The 17,383-nt window shown below is 32.1% G+C and overlaps 1 protein-coding gene across 3 annotated transcripts; it reads right to left on the bottom strand.

Annotated features, from left to right (window-relative positions):
- Positions 1-904: 904 nt before the first annotated feature.
- LOC139498419 (UNC5C-like protein) lies at positions 905-16,508 on the bottom strand. 3 transcript variants are annotated; one of them, XR_011657933.1, is made up of 8 exons: positions 16,292-16,508; positions 10,825-12,074; positions 9,960-10,102; positions 6,491-7,082; positions 3,078-3,242; positions 1,961-2,815; positions 1,312-1,721; positions 905-1,092 (listed from the first exon to the last, which is right to left on the bottom strand). XR_011657933.1 is itself a non-coding variant. In XM_071286800.1 (5 exons), the coding sequence occupies exons 2-5, from the start codon at positions 12,028-12,030 to the stop codon at positions 3,105-3,107; spliced, it is 2,079 nt and encodes a 692-aa protein (XP_071142901.1). In that variant the 5' UTR covers positions 12,031-12,074; positions 16,292-16,451; the 3' UTR covers positions 2,521-3,104. The 3 variants fall into 3 exon arrangements, 1 of the variants encoding a protein (XP_071142901.1); XR_011657932.1 differs by having other exon boundaries at positions 905-1,371; XM_071286800.1 differs by lacking the exons at positions 905-1,092; positions 1,312-1,721 and having other exon boundaries at positions 2,521-3,242; positions 16,292-16,451.
- Positions 16,509-17,383: the final 875 nt, after the last annotated feature.

The following is a 17,383-nucleotide window of genomic DNA, read 5'->3' as shown; positions in this document are numbered from 1 at the left end:
GGCATGATTGCGGATGCGGGATTTCCTCGTTCGATCCGTTGAAGACCCATTGAAGGCCTTTGGCTGTTTTATGGTTTTGTCTCTTTGACACATTCCCCATTTAAATTCTATATTAATTTCATCCTTAACAATATGTCAGCATTTTTAGCATTGCTGTATGGTCTTAAAAACTATATGTGTTTTCACGTCCATTAAGATCAATCAATTTCGCAATGATATTTAGGAGTTTGATTATGTTAAAAAAAGGTCTTATTTACCAATTTAGATTCTGTAATCCTGCTCGTGTGTATTTGTTTTGATCCATATTTTATGTAATTCTATACTTTTTATGGTTTTTAATTGTGTCACAGTTTTTCAAGGAGATTATTTCAAATATATACGACGTTATCGAGTTAACAAACTACAGATATTGATTGATTACTTCCTCAAGTGGCAAGTATTTCATGCATGTTCAGAACGAGAACAAATAAACAATAAATAGAAAGGGTAAGTCCTGTTATGGGCTTGACTCGGATGAAAGACGGGAATTTTGAACTGCCACTGGAAAATTATGGTCTATTAGCAGGTTCTATTAGCTAGAAACAGAAGTTGAGCCGAGTTCATCACATAACCTTTGAATCGCTCAAATAATTGGAGCAAGGGTTCTCAAAGTGCAGACAGTTTGACACTCTTAAAGAAACATCGGATTTAACGGTCTTCATTCTAACAAGTTGCAAATTATTACATGCCACTATGGCAACCGAACGTCTTAGTCAGAAGATGACTTAAAAATACCACATTTGTACACCTACATTTTATATATTTTATAGATACTGAAAAGTAGAATAACGTTCTAAGATTGTACATGTAATTCTCTAAAGTAAATATAACTAGACTAAGTGTTGTGTTGAATAATATAAACAAATTTTGCTCAATATTTTGTAATCTTTAATTATAAAATTCATATACATATAACATAATATACATATGATGCAACTGAACCAGCAGTTAAACATCTTTTAAATGTACCATTACAGAATCTAACGGACTAGGGGTCATTTCAATATATGTACATTCAAAAATGTATGCTTTGCTTTTTGAATTTTTGAAATACTAAGGCTTTTCTACCTCAGGAATAGATTACCTAAGCTGTATTTGGCAAAAATTTTAGGAATTTTTGGTCCTCAATGCTCTTAAACTTCGTACTTTATTTTTTGCCTTTTTAACATTTTTTTATTCGAGCGTCACTGATCGAGTCTTTTGAAGACGAAACGCGCGTCTGGCGTTAATATAAAATTTTAATACTGGTATTTATGATAAGTTTATTTACACAGGTCCAAAAAGAATTCCTGCCATGACTGCAAAAACATTTTTTTTATAATATAAATTTCCCTGAAAAGTATAAGTTAGTGAGATCTTTGAATGTTTATCATTTTCTATATAATTTTTGTTTTTTACAAGAATGCAAACAAAGTACATTTTAATATGTAAAACATGAACAAAGCGATCCTCAAAAATTCTGCAATGGCGAATTTCAAATCAAATTATTTATTTGTAAATAAATGTATTATTTATTATTTTGACTTAGTTTATTAAAAAGTCTTAGGCATGACAAATATACGTCTTCAAAGTCGTTTTTAATCTAATACACAATATGGACATCTTAAACAAAAATTGTCGAATGTCGTGCAGATTTTTACGACAACTATAATTTATTACAATATGTAGACTAGAATTATGCACTAGCCCAGTACACGGATAGCGCACTATCATTTTCTATGTTCAGTGGACCGTGAAATAGGGGTAAAAACTCTAATTTGTCATTAAAATAAGAAAGATCATATCATAGGGAGCATGTGTAATAAGTTTCATCATCATCAAAAACTACATTGACCAAAAACTTTAACCTGAAGTGGGACAGACGGACGAAGGGACACACAGACCAGAAAACATAATGTCCCTCTGCTATCGTAGATGGGGCATAATAATCATCTGATAATTTCAAAAATGAAATGATTCAAAAATCAATGATGTCTTACAGAGAATCAGAATTTTTTGGTTCTTTTACATAATAATATTCGTTACCAGAAAACCAACCCTTTGCAAAACAAAATACACATAAAGTTGCATGACCGACATTTCTTAAAAATTCCAAACATATACAAAAGCCCTGCTACGACATTTTTTTTCTAAAATACTAACATTTCTACCCAATACAAACTATCACTTCTCTTAATATATAATACCGATAATGATGATCTTGAAATAGAAATTATTAAGTTTACATTAATTTCAAAAGGGAATTTTATAAATTTACGTCTATGTTTGTAAATAAGTCTGTTGACATTCTGTTGAAAGGAACATGACATTTACAAAACATTCTTTTCTTTTCTTACATGCACAAATCGATTTTACAAATCTGTATATTGCATTTATTAGAACAGGTAGACAATGTTTGCTGTCGAATGAATGAACTAAACACGTTTAAATGATCAGATTTGAGGTCTAATCATTTTGTGATCTGAGAATGAAGAGGTTTAATTTTGTGTCTGTCATGATCAGATTGTGGGAAAGTTGAAAGTTTTGATAATATTGCGTGAAGTCATGTATTCTACAAAAAAACTTCGGGAATGCAACAGTGTTTTTTCTAATAATTTATTTATTAAATTCGTTGTTTTGCCGAATGTTCGATTTATATATCATGATAATACTTTAATAAATGAACAGTCCCTTGTCCATTCTTTACTCAGAAGTAATGGGATATTTTTACTATTTTATCTCAATTTCGAAATGACCGAAAATATCACATTTACAATAAATCAAACAAGAATGTGTCCTAAGTACACGGATGCCCCATCCGCACTATCATTTTCTATGTTCAGTGGACCGTGAAAATTGGCATTAAAATTAGAAAGATCATATCATAATAGGGAACATGTGTTCTAAGTTTCAAGTTGATTGGACTTCAACTTCATCGAAAACTACCTCGACCAAATATTTTTACCTGAAGCGGGACAGACGGACGGACGAACGAACGGACGGACGGACGCACAGACCAGAAAACATAATGCCCATAAATTGGGCATAAACAAAATTACAAATTCATATAAGTATTGTGTAGAACTTCATTGGTATTCTGGGATGTTGTAGCTATATGAACTCTCAGTCGACTCGTGTCCTGCACGGCCATTGCCAGTTGTTTGTGGAATATATTCTTTAACCAACGTTGATGCATCTTCTCTTTGAATACATGATAAAATATCCTATAAAAAGAAAAAAAAACATAAAAACAAAACCAGCATATACATGACTGTGCTAAGTTTCTTTTGTTACTTAATGTGACATCGGACTTGAACTTCTTTTAAACTGAGCTTTACTGTGCAGTGTCGGATCCAGAAATTTTCATTCATGACTGCCTAAGAGGGGGCCCACTCCGGTCATGCTTCAGTGATTCCCTATATAAGCAGCCAGAAAAGGGGGGTCCGGGCCCCCTGCCTCCCTCTAAATCCCCTCTGCTGTGTGTATACCATGGTTTTTTTTAAATTTTAGTTCATTTGTGTGTTTTGGAGTTTAGTATGACGTCCATGTTTACTGAATTAGTACATATTTTATTTAAGGGCTAGCTGAGGCCCAGTTTTCGGGGTTTGTTCGCTACAGTGAAGGCCAGTATGGGGCCTTCGGCTGTTATCTGCTCTTAGATCGGGTTGCTGTCCCTTTGACATATTCCCCATTTCCATTGTATTCAATTTTATAAAAGTGGTCAAAATACATGTTAAATAGTGCCAAACAATGCAAAAGGTAATCTTTTGTTTAAAAATCACACGTTCGAAATCCTGAAGTATTCTACTTGAAGAATAAAAATATACATACAAAAGAAAGCACACCACGAATTTACAAAAAAAAAAACAATCTGAAGTGTGTTATAAATTTTAGAATGAATTTATACATTTTTGTATTTGATGTCAGATTTGTCGAATTTAAAACAGGGTCCAGTAATGGTACATAACGATTGTTTGTTAGACTATGTTAAATTCGTTATCATAGGTTGATTTAGTGCGTAAGATCATAAACATGTGTAAGTGATTAAACTTGTCTCGATAACACATTCAAGTAAATTTGAAGTGCATTATTTAGGACAATAAATGCATTTTATAAAATACCACCTGCATTTTCAATAACATGTTTACAATATAGTGCATGTTCTACTTTTCGGATAAGTTTAAACAAAATTATTATCATGAAGCTCTTACCCAAACTTTGGACTATTATATGTTAAGGAAGTTTTAATATTCAGTTTAATAGCCTCAGATGAAAGCATGATTGTTCAAAAGTGTACCAAATTATTACCTTATTTTAAATATCATCATTTATAACCATCTTTTAGTAACTGTAACTGCAATCCCCCCTCCCCAGCCCCGCATTCCTTTCTTTCTCTTTTTATCAATAAAACATAAAAACAAATAGGATTGCGAATGAAAAATAATTGCAAGCAATACAATGTCTACACTAGGGATAATGTATGTAGAATACGAATATCACAGACCAATTATCATTTTTTTAAAGAGAGAGGTCAGGTGAAAAATATTAAAGGAGTATTCAAGCTCATAAATCGAAAACAAAGTTTAGGAAACGAGGGCATTAAATGTTACCGCTGCTTAAAGTTTGTCCGTCCCATTTTCGTTTCTACACTTTACTTTGATTTTAAGTTTGCCTTTCGATAATTTCATGAAACTCGTATACAATGCTACATGAACGAACTAACACTTGCAAACAGATATAGAATTTTAGAAGTGAATGACTTACTTTTATAGAGTTATGCCTCTTTAACACTTGGACAATTGCAATTTAGCAGATTGTATTATATGGGGACGGTCCCCATTTACGGTAGAAAAATCAATAAAAAAAAAAAAAAAAAAAAAAAATTTCGGGAAAAATTTCCCGAATTTTTCATTCTACTATGAACTCAAAATCGTTAACTTTTTTTTCAGATCTACTTCCGTTTCCGGTCTTCTTCCGTTTCCGGTCTTGTTTGCATGAGACTGAATAAAATGTATATTTATCAACATATCAACAAATATAGGAAGGAATTCAATACCCAATCATTTTTAATAATTGTTTGATGTGAAAAAAAACGTTACCTGGGTTGAGTTTAATATCGTAGAAGCTACGTAGTGGCTACGTAGCTGCTATCAATATCATTGTAACAACTAGTCTATAGCTACAGGTTCAATAGTCAAAATCTACGTAGCACTACGTAGCTGCTACGATATTGAACTCAACCCTGGATAACAGCGTTTCTTTGTTTACATTGATTATGACGTCATAACTTAAATAACGTCACAACTAAATCCCTAACAACAGAACCAATATCGGAAACGTTACGGTATTTCCATTTCTCTTATCAACATGTTTAAATTTAAAAAAATATAATACAGACTTCTTCCCCATTCACAGGTAATGCATGCCTCATATTATGGGGACGAAGTCCCCTATTACAGTAGAAAATTCAATAAAAAAAAAAAAAAAAAAAAATCGGGAAAATTTCCCGAATTTTCTTTGTACTAATGAACATGATGAACTCAAAATCGTTCAATTTTTTTTTTTTTTTTTGTCGCGATTTTTAATTTCCGGATCTGCGCAGAACACATAACTCTACTTCCTTCTTCCGGTCTTGTTGTCGTGAGACTTTGATTAGTCTAGTAAAATATAGGAACTCAAGGAACACAATACCAATATTTCATTTTTAATCACTCTTTGTCTTTGGTATGAATAAACGTTAGGCCTACCTGATGCATTGCGTTTCTTTGTTTACATTGAACATGACGTCATAACTTAAATAACGTCACAAGTAAAATCCCTAACAAAAGAACCAAAATCGGAAACGTTACGGTATTTCCGTATCTTTTTTTTAACAAATATTTAAATTACAAAAAAAATAATTTAACAAACTTCGTCCCCATTCACAGGTAATGCCTGCCTCATATTAGGGTTATTGCATGAATATTGGGGAGTATTGTTCCGAGTAGAATTTTATATTGCACGAGCTTGCGAGTGCAATATATGTTCTACAAGGGATAATATTCCCCAATATTCATGCACTAACCCTTTTATTGTATAGCAATATAATATTTGAAAGTAAAAATTGGTTAAAACTAAGATTTTGTCGTTGATGACGTCATAAATTTTGATGATTTATTGCACTAGTGCAATAAAGGAATTTATTGCACGATTACTTTTGGTTACTTTTTGTAGGAAATATTATATTGCTATTCAATAATATATCATTATTGCACACATTGTTTGCTTAGATAAACTCTTCATATTTGTAGGGGGGAATACTCGGTTCCCTATCTTACAGGCGAAATCCCAAATAATTGTTTTCTTGAAATATTAACATAATGTGAATTCAACTGAATTGGATCGAATGGTTAATAATTCCTCACTGGTTTATAATGGGACAAAGAAGTACCACTTGTTTTACAAATTCAAAGGAATAGGAGAATGCACCTACCGCTAAGGTTTCCAAAGACAACTTCATGGATTCAGCATAAGAAAGGAGGTTTTCGGTTGGACTATTCATTGTTTCTAAATATCGAATACATTTATCCTTTCCAAGCGCTGATGCAAGCGCTTTCCAGTTTCTATCAAATGCACTATTTGGATCTAAAAGAACTTTTAGCTTGACTTTGAGATCATGTGGATAGTAATCCTTTGTCGCCTGTTCAACTTTTTCAAGCCGAACGTCTGGTGTTGTAAAATGGAGGTGAACCTGCGGTTCGGAGTAAGGACGGTTTTCATCTTTGTCTTGTTTCAAATCATTACGCATACTCGGAAGTGTCACTACTATTTCCTGTTTCCCATTGTCTTTTCCACTTCCGGAATGAAGATCTCGTTTATTCTCTTCTGTAACGTGAGCTATAAAATTTCCACCTTCATTTTCAAGTGTATATTGATAGAGAAACAATTTAAATGTTAATTCTCGAGGTCGACAATTTTTTTTAAAACACATTGTAATATGCGGACATTTACCATGCCAAATGTTAATATAAGGAACATGTTCTTCCACTTCTTTGTCTACGTTATTCCAACCATCAGACAAGTATCTGTAAATATAACATAAGAAACTTCAATTTTTATTTAATATATATACAACCTAATATAAATATCCACGCAGACGTATTTTATTCATGTTTGTCTGAATAAAATATTTTTTTCGAAAAAACAACATGGAAGCCAGTGGCGGTGTCAGGAGTTCCTTAAAATCAGCAACCCGTATCTTCGAAGAGATAGAAACAATTTACATTATGTGTATTAAAACATTTCATTCGGTCACAAAACTAGCCGGGTACACACAGTCGAAAACAACATATTAAATCTATACCATTCAAACTTTAATCATGCTAACTTATAAATATGTACTTTCTAGTATCTGGATCAATATCCTACCTCAAAATGAAGAAATCAAAAGCTGTGCGTAGGCAAAATATAACTGTGTAGTGATATTGGACATCTTCTATTTCTTTTAAAAGTGACTGCGCTTAACCATTTGTGTTGATTTGGAAAGTAGAGGAACAAAGAATAAATGTATAAAGACTATGGAGCTATCAAATGTGTTCAAAGTTATTAACAAAAAATCAAATAACTTTTTTACCACAAGGAGCCGCATCACGAAAGGATTTTCAGGGTATGCTACATTGTAATTTACGGGAAAAGGTAATATCACTTCGTACCCTGAAAATTTAACCACGCATGTGAAAATGTCTCAGCTTCGAAACAAGCTATCATACATATCAAAGTTTACGATAAGCACCAAGCTACAGGAAAACACGTTACAAAAACCGCATATGGAAAATCACCTATATAATTAATTGTAATAGATACATTTGTATTTAAAAATAACGACAATGATCTTTTTGCAATGAAATTGTAATGCCCATGATAGAAACATGTGTTGTAGCAATAATGTATTATAGACAGATACTTGGATTTGTCCTTATATTACAGTTGCAACTAATACAGCTTTATCAGAACAAGATCATGTTGTGATATACATGTAGATATGAACCCTGCATTGTATGTTCCAAAGGAAGACATAGTATTTGCCTAACTGGACATTTATTCTGACCAGGAGGACTAGCTGACTTGCCGTTAATCTGTCTCGGAAATGCCGTATGCTTAAAACGCTTTTCTTTAATAAGTTTGTCCATAATAATTATTCTCTATTCTTTTATCATTTAACAGTAAAGAAATTCTCTATTCTGAATTTTCACCCCTTTACTCTGCACTTTCTGCCAATTATTCTCTTAGACTATTCTTTTTTTTCCTTAAGGATGTACTTGGGTGAGGTTTTGGAAATTGGTGTCAAATGTTCGGACTCCTTGGTATTTTTCCATCAGTACTGGGTTAAAAAAAATTTCCCCATAACACCCATTTTTCTTTTTATAAAATACTTCAATAGCTCATAGAAGGCCATTTTCCAAAATTTGAGCAATTTCTTAATTTTTTTTCTTTCAAATTAATTATACTAATGCAAATGTAAGGTAAAAGTACGAGTCAGCCTTTCTCACTATATTTTAAATCTCAAATATCTCGAAAACGAGGTCCATGACCTATCAATATTTTTAGCTAATTTTGTTCCTTAACCGGTGCTCTTTCAAAATGTAGTATCAATTTTAATTTCTTGATTTTTAAAATTTCACCTAAGTACATCCTTAACTCTGCACTTTTTGTCCATTATTTTCTATTCTTTTTTTCCTTAACTCTCCACTTTTTGTCCATCATTTTCTATTCTGTAAACCCTCCGGAATTGGCTGAGAGAAAGAATTATTTTTCTAATGTATTGTCATTAGATGATGTCTGACCTGTATTTTATGCACATGAATATTGGAGAAGCTAATGTTCTAGATGAAGAAGAGACGGCTATTTTTTTTTGCTTATTTAATAAATATTATTGACGACATGTACATTGTATAAACTGTAAGTTTTATTTTTAAAGTTGCACCTCGTGTACATAAAAAAATTGCCTCCATAAGAATGACATTTGAAATTAACTGTTTATTCTAATTTTGAAAGACACAATACGTATTGATTATAATAATATTGTTCAATTTTATTCTAATATTCTATTCAAATACGGAGTAAGTAAACAAACACACATCTGCTTTAAAAAAAATACCCTTTAAAAAAAATACCCTTAAGGTCTTCCCATTTTTGAGCGACACAAGATAATAGACAATAATCATTTGTATTTGCAAGTTCAACAGTCTAATATCTTGTTCAACAATGTTGTATGAAACTCCTTCAATCTTGTGCAATTTAACAAAAAATAATCAAACTTTAAACTAAAAAATACTTGACAATGTATCTGCATGTATTGCAAACAAAATAACGTTTACTTTAGAATATGCAGGGTCACATTTTAAACTGTTCAAATATTTAACTTAAACTTTATATATCCTCAAAAGAAATTTCAAGATAGTGTAATCATTAATATAACTGACTGACATTAAGTTGGACTAAAGGAAGAATATTATTACACAATATCTAAGCAACGGACCGGTAGGTGGTAGTCCGCGACCTCGTCTTTTGTTTGTCAATATGGGTCAACAGTCTAGTAATTCCCCTATTAAGTACTGCTCCGACAGGAAGAAAATGTCTATAGATTAAATTGAAGTGCTTATCAGAAAACTTGTGGATGATAACTGTTGATATGAAATGCATTAGAAAACTAACGTGGACTAATAGTCTATCCGACCGTGCGAGGGGTTTATAGCAGTTCAATGTTGTTGTAAAAACAACATAAGGACTAATTGAATATATGCACATAAAATCTAACATATCTATACAGCACCAAACTACAAATGAAATGCATTACGAGTTGTACATTGTACTACCACCCTTTAATATAAGCATGTGACTATTTTATTCATTTACATCCATAATTTAAAAGGCAACATGTGTGTATTTGAATATTTACTTACCTAAGAGCAATAAACATATCTTGAGCATTTCCATAAAACAGATAAACCTTCTCTGGTCCCATCAACTGTCCACCAAACTTAGCCTCGTTCTGGATTGCCCATTGTAATGCACATGGTGTCTTGTTTAGAAAATAAACACGCACCTAAATTAAAAAATAAACATTAAGATTACAAACACATCAAGAAGTCTTCACTCTTTCGGTTTTCGGCTTCTGATTCATCGGATTGCTGTCTCATTTACAATAACCCCACATCAGCTTGAAATATTTCCGACTGGACTTTTAGCAAACAAATTCTTCTATTTCTTTGGTACTTTTCACTGTGCGTTATGTATAAATTAATACACAGACACGTCAAATCGAAATGGTTATAAATTACTTTTATACAATGCCCGTGTACGAAGCATGCTACGGACATTGCACGTTTAAAAAATCGGTTGCAACAACTCAGTTGGTAGTTGTACTGTTGCAAGATAAAACGTTCTACCTTTTTCCAACATAGAGCATTTTAAAGAGCCATCCAACTTTTCCTACCTTTATTCTGGTCGATTAACCTAGAAAACCTAATTGTTTTGGTCCCGAGTATGTAAGAAATACTTGCCACTAGATTTTAGGAAAGCAAAATTCAATAAATGGTATTTTACATTCATGTATATGGTGTGTACATTTGAGAATATACTACGATTATAATATTTTCTTTAAAACAACAATCACATCATCATTTACAAGTAGAAGAAAACCATGTTACTTTGTGGTAATTGTTGTAAATATGTTTATTGAACTCTTTCGCAAAAAAAACCCAACAAGACTTAATAAAATATTATTTGGTCCGTAAAAAAAACTATATATACTATGCTGTATAATACCTGTTGGTGATTAATGCTGTTTTGTAAAGGACTTGAAAATGCAGCCACCTGCAGCCATTTTTTACAATCATCTGAACCTGTCGGCGATTGTAAACACGTGTATAAGGTAAACGAGTCAATTTGAAGCTGACATTCGTCTGGTGTCACCACACAAGCACCACTATTCTCAGTTAAAGAGCAATGTTCGACCCAATCTTTAGACTCGATCAATTCAGTCTCGCTCTTCATTACCTGGATATGTCTCGGATCAAAAGAACAATGTTTGAAACTAAGTGTACATGGTTTGTCTAATTTAAGGTCATGGGGACCAACATACACCACTGGTGATACTAATGCTTGTTTGTCTGACATATATGGGTTGTCACTTAAATCCCAATTTAAAACCAGGACGATTATTTTTGTTTCGTTCTTTTTAACAGCTTCAGGAGGAACAAACAATGATATACCCATGCCATCTAATACTAAGTTATCTCCCTTATCCGTCACTCTTCTTGAAATGAACACAACTTCTTTATTGTGTACATGTATTGTTTTACTTCGTTCGCACACTTGTAAAAGTTGAGGAGGAATATTAGTAAATAACTCTTGATTAGGAATTGAAATTGGGTGTGTTTCTTCTTCGTCGTCTTCGTTTTCGCTATTTGAATAATCAGCTACCGTTTCGCCAACTGAAGGGCTCGCGTGACTTTGTACAATTTGCTCACATTCATTTTGAATTGGACTTGGTGCTTGTCTTATAGTCCCTTGAAAACCTGATACTGCAGTATTTGTTCTTTCATCATAATGACTAGGTCTAAAGTTGGTATTTGGAATATTTTGGAATTGTCCATGATTATGGTTCGAAATGAATCCATTATGATTATTAATTGGATATCTGTTTTGCATACATTCCGCTAAACGGGGTTGCTGACAGGAACAGTTCTGTGATGAAACACCTTGTTCTAATTGAAAACCTCTGTTGAGAAAACAATGGCATCGGGTATGATTTGCATTACTTGACTCTTTTTGTCTACGGAAACGCCCTTTTCTGCACATTATGACAAGTATGACTACTGCAACTATTACTAAAATTATTAGCAAAAATATAACGATCAAGATTCCGTGTCCCTCTAATAAGTCTGAACTTTCGTGAAACTCTGCGTGTTTTTCATCATCTCGTTTGAATCTGTGGAACGTAGTTGTCTTAATGGTTTGAGTTACCGCCATTTAGATGTGTGTGAAATTGTACAAATCATGTCTCTTTGTTCAACCTGGAAGATATAAATATTTTGTATATTTGTTTTCGGATATCAGAAAATAAAAAGACAATATACAATTTAAAAAAAAACAGGGAAAAAGGGGGGTCAATATTCAAATCTACATGCAGCCGCAAATAAAAGAATATAGTTAACGATTGACTGAATATAGAGCGATTTACTTGGGTTGAATGATTCTCTATGGTTACTAAATTTGCAATTGTGTATAAAATAATGCTATATTTTAAATTGCTTGTATTTTAATATTATAGCACTGTGTTTATTCTTGCGACTTTAGTATATAAGGCGATCAGCAAAAGGGCACATTTTCTGTGCGGGAGGATTCTTATTAATACAACAGATTTCTTCTTTTCCATCAATTAACCTATACTAAGTCCGTCCGATGAACCAGTATGGATCTAAGGGAATTTCAATTATAATCAGCCAGGCTGAACCAAACGAATTTAAAGTAAACTACTTTAAAAAAAAAATAATATTGAAAACATACAAAATAGGACCTAGATAAGGAAAACAAAGAAAAGAGAAAACTGTGGGAAATAAAGAATAGAGATTAAAGAAAGGGGAGGGGGATGAATGATAATAAATAAAGGAATACATGAGTGTGTTAAATAAATAACGGATTTAGTAGATGTATGAAAATAAATTAATACAAAATGAATAAATGACCCCCGTCGTCTGACTCGCATGCATATATATTTTTTTGAAAAGACATAATTATTTGTATAAAGCATCAACTTTAATACACGAACGTGTTGAAAGTTGTTTTAGAATAGCTTATGAATATAGTTTTTCCGTACATCAATGTAAACTCACGTAAATCGGATTTAGATTTGCATATTAAACTTTACAACGTTATGATTATCTTCTTCTTATCAGTAAATACATTTTAAAAGGATACATATGTACACCGAAAACATGTATGTGCTACGACTCAACTTTTAATCAAATAAAAATCTACGCAACCGCTTGCATTGAAAGATTACGGAAATAAAAGTTTTCGTGACAGACGACACCATGCACGGAGAAAGTAAATGTTAACAACATCAATTTAATGAAAATGATATTATACTTAAGTTTACAGATATGTACAGGTCAGGATTTGGGACACAATATAATTCGAAGTATCTAGGGAACTCCCCTAGTTTCAAATAAGATTATAAGATATTTTGTATGAATTGAAAATAATTTTTAAAAAAATCACGATTGCAGATAATGCAACTTTAGACAGACATGCGCAATACAATCTTACAGTCACGGCTTATCCTCATCTCAATAAAATGACACATGTATATTTGTAAGATGTCTATCAAACATGACGAAAATTTTGTAATGTTGTATGCACGCACCAGAAGATAATGCAATTAAATTGGGAGAGGAGGTATGATTGAGGACTGACTCAGAGGCGGATTAGGGGTAGGGGAATTAAGTGGCCCCTTATTAAAAAGCCTGGATCTGAATCTAGACCAGGAAATAGCAAAATATTGAATTTCTTAAATCCTTTCAAATTTATATTCTTTCTGTTCCTTCTTCAGTGGGAGTGTATAATTAGGGGATATTAATTTAACTTAGTATCTTAGTGTAAGATTCTATTGGCTTATGGGTAAAATCATATCTATACCCGGAATCAGAAAAAGAATATTAAAGGTCAATTGCCTTTTGACACTGTTTAGGACTTTGTTACCCAATCACAACATTTTTGTGCAAATAACAACCTTTTCAATTGGTGTACGCTTTTGAAAATATTATCCAGAGTACGTTAGATTGAGAAACGTCGAATTAAGATAAAATGTCAGTTTTGTGACAAAAGTTTCTATGAATTATGCGACTTTTTTTTTTGCGTCATTGATTAATCATCAACATTTTCAAAAGTTTCATAAAAATTATAAATCAAAGGAGTACACATTTTGTTTTATCCGATTGCATTATGGGTAGACATCATACAAGGATTTAACCAGTTAACATTTAAATGAGGCGCATATGGACAGTGTAAAAAAAAACCTACTGAATTCGATTGATTTATACACAAGTGGGTTGACAAATACCCCCCTAAGAAAAACAAATGTATGAATTACATTTTTATCAATTTTAACATACTGTATAATACATTTACATGTATCGGTTTTCCCATCAATGGACTTTAACTTTAGAAAGGCGTTTAACAAAATGTGTAAGCAGGATATTAATCACCGTGGACATCTTCACCTATATTTTAATATTGACTGGTACGCACAAGTGGGTTGGCAAATACCTCCTTTAGAAACAAAAATGTATTAATTTACACTTTCTCCAATTTTAACCTACACTTTATGTACTTTTATGGGGTTTTCCATCCATGAGTGGACATTAGAAAGACCTGGTTTTTCAATCTTGAGTGGACACACTTAAATCTCTGATGGTTTTCTAATACTCTGTGTAAAATCTTCTGTATAGGTTGCATTTCTGTAAATATCTACAATGCAATTTCCCATAAGAAATCCTTTTACGGTTAAAACTGGACCACTTTTATTATGAAGCTTTGAAAAATATTTTATTATATTATTATTCTAGAATTGATCTCCCCAAAAGGGGCGTGGTCTGAGAAACAGCTGTATTTACATTGTGCAATGTAAATTGCACAATGTAAAAATGCAACCTATAAGTTTTTAGTTGTGCGTTATTCTTTTTTATATTCAATTCAATTCAAATATTTATTGTCATATAAACTCTAAACAATAAGCTTGTGACAAATAATATAAACATACACAAAATACATTTAACAAACAAAAACAAAAAAAATCAAGAAAGCAAAATAATCTATCTATATGATATATAAATATATTTTATAAATAAATCAAGACTCCCCTGTCCTTAATTAGTTCTAATGCCTGTTTAAAATAGGACCCTAAGCTTTCTACTTCTTTTGAGGTTGATGGACAAAGAAGATATTTATTTTTTTCATTTTCTTGCCAGGACATAAAATCTGACATATGTTTAATTACATTTCCTATAAAGTTATCTCTTAGTTTATACGTGCTATACATGTATATTGCCTGTGCGGCATTTTGTTGTCCAGTACGACCGATATTATACGCAAATCGCAATATTTGTTAAGCGCTCATTATTCTTTTATGCTGTATTGTGTATTTGTTTATTTTTTGTGGGTACGAATTTTCGTGGATTGAGGAATCTATTTTTCTAAATTGTATTTTCATGGATAGTTGATTTCGTAGTTTTGCAGGTGTGTAACACACAGGCAAATAGGGAATTGGCACTTTGTTTACATAAATTTGTAGTTTACCCATATGAAATTCTCGAAATTTGGTACTCCACGAATAATTATGAATTCATAGTATTTTTTCTTGTTTGCTCTTTCATCTAGCACCAATGTGTTTCTGATTAATATCGTTATAAATTATATATGCCATTTTGTCTGGAATGACGTGAGATGTGTACAGTAAAACCTCGTTTATCCAAAGTAAAAGGGACTCGACAAGACTGTTCGATTCATCCGAGATTCTAGCCATCCCTGGTAGCGAGTTACACCATGTTGTCTCATTTCAATAATTAAAGTGGGCTCATCAAACTGGTATGGTTCCACATTACTCTTTAACTGGGTAATTTATTGGCCTGTTTAACTGTTTGCAATCGAGCATCACATGTGAGTCTTTTGTAGTCTTAGAAGAAACGCACTTCTCGGTGTCTCAAACTCGATTGACTCGAAATTTCGGAAGAGTCGAATTTTTCTCGTGGTCCCGAACTTTGTTCCAAATAAATATATTGACTCCCGAAAACATTTTGATGGCTGGAATTAAATTGAGGGTCCCAATATTATTAAGGTGGTACCTAACACTACAGGGAGATAACTCTGTAAAATCAGCCAAACGTTTTAATAACGTTGTATTGTAAAGGGAGTATTAAGCTTCTCAATGATCAAAATTGGTGTTTGTCAATCTGCTATATAACCAGTGTAATTTTTCTGATAAAATGGTTGGTTCAAAATTTTTGATATTTATATATTTTGGTTAAAGGGTCAAAGTAAATACTTTGTCAAAATTTTATGAAAATTAAACGAGCCAAATTAATTTTAGTGAAAGTGTTGGGTACCACCTTAAAAGCATCTAAAATGCTTTCTTTATGTCGAACCCAAAACACAAGTGTCAAAACATGACCTCTGGGATTTAAATTGATTGCATTTTATCTACCTTTATGAAAGTGACAAGAAATTTACTCACCATTTATTTCGTTCATTTGTTGAAACCATTCTTCATAAAACTTAAATGCTACCTTTAATTTTATTCCTTCTGCAAGTATTAGAAAAGGTACGAACACAAAATGTGAACATTTCAAAATAAGGTCTCGGCGTCTATTGTTACCGTTGTAAATTCCCAAATCTACGAATATATAAGAGTTCGGTGTTATCTATATCGTTTGTCCAATGATAATCTGTAACAGTGAACCCGGAAGATTACGGTTATTCGTCACACTTTTACAGGTGGGAATATTGAAAATGTATAAATAAAACACATATATAAATAGAGAATGAAAACACGAGTTGTTATTCATTTTGACAGAGTCCAGCGTCTTACAGGTGGGAATATTTAAAACGCATAAATAAAATACATATTTATAGAGAGAATGAAAACTAGAGTGTAATTCATTTTAACTGGGTCCATCGTCTTGCAGGTGGAAATATCAAATACAATGCATAAATAAAATACATATTTATAGAGAGAGAATGAAAACTAGGGTGTAATTCATTTTAACTTGGTCCATCGTCTTGCAGGTGGAAATATCAAATAAAATGCATAAATAAAACACGTAAACATAGAGAGAAGAAAAACATGGTTTGAGGTATAATTTTGACAGAGTCCAGAGAGAGATACATACATAACCTATAGTCTGACGGTTACATTATGGATTTTCAACATAATATATATATATATATAAATAAACATTATTGCAAAATATATGTAATCAAATACTTGAACGTAATCAACGACGATATTCTTTTTAAGTGAAATTGAACTTTTAATTCTAAAAATATAATGAAATATTTATGAAAGTACGAGTTCGCCGACTCAAATCCTCCTAAACATGCATGAATTATTTGCCACTGGACGTAAAGAAACAAGCAATCGGTTAATAATGGATTAAGACCATTAGGTCAATTAATGATTTTTTTTTTTACAATATGTACAAAGTGTTTATCATAAAAATGACGTGTTTGTCAATTTAAATGACTTTTTGTCTGAACCAAAGTCGAGAACTTGAACAAGTCCAAGTCATTCAACACTTCTTTTTTTTTTTGTTAGCTATTAACGTTG

Source organism: Mytilus edulis, chromosome 12 (genome assembly GCF_963676685.1).
Source record: "Mytilus edulis chromosome 12, xbMytEdul2.2, whole genome shotgun sequence".
NCBI lineage: Eukaryota > Metazoa > Mollusca > Bivalvia > Mytilida > Mytilidae > Mytilus > Mytilus edulis.
Note: the sequence above shows the minus strand (reverse complement) of the source record. Positions and strands in the feature narration are given on the sequence as shown.

Excerpts from the sequence above, each read along its gene's own strand:
- LOC139498419 (XM_071286800.1), bottom strand. The coding sequence starts at position 12,030 with ATGGCGGTAACTCAAACCATTAAGACAACTACGTTCCACAGATTCAAA. Across the intron at positions 10,103-10,824 it reads ACAGCATTAATCACCAACAG|GTGCGTGTTTATTTTCTAAA; the intron begins GTATTATACAGC and ends TTTTTAATTTAG. Across the intron at positions 7,083-9,959 it reads GATATGTTTATTGCTCTTAG|ATACTTGTCTGATGGTTGGA; the intron begins GTAAGTAAATAT and ends TTATATTTACAG.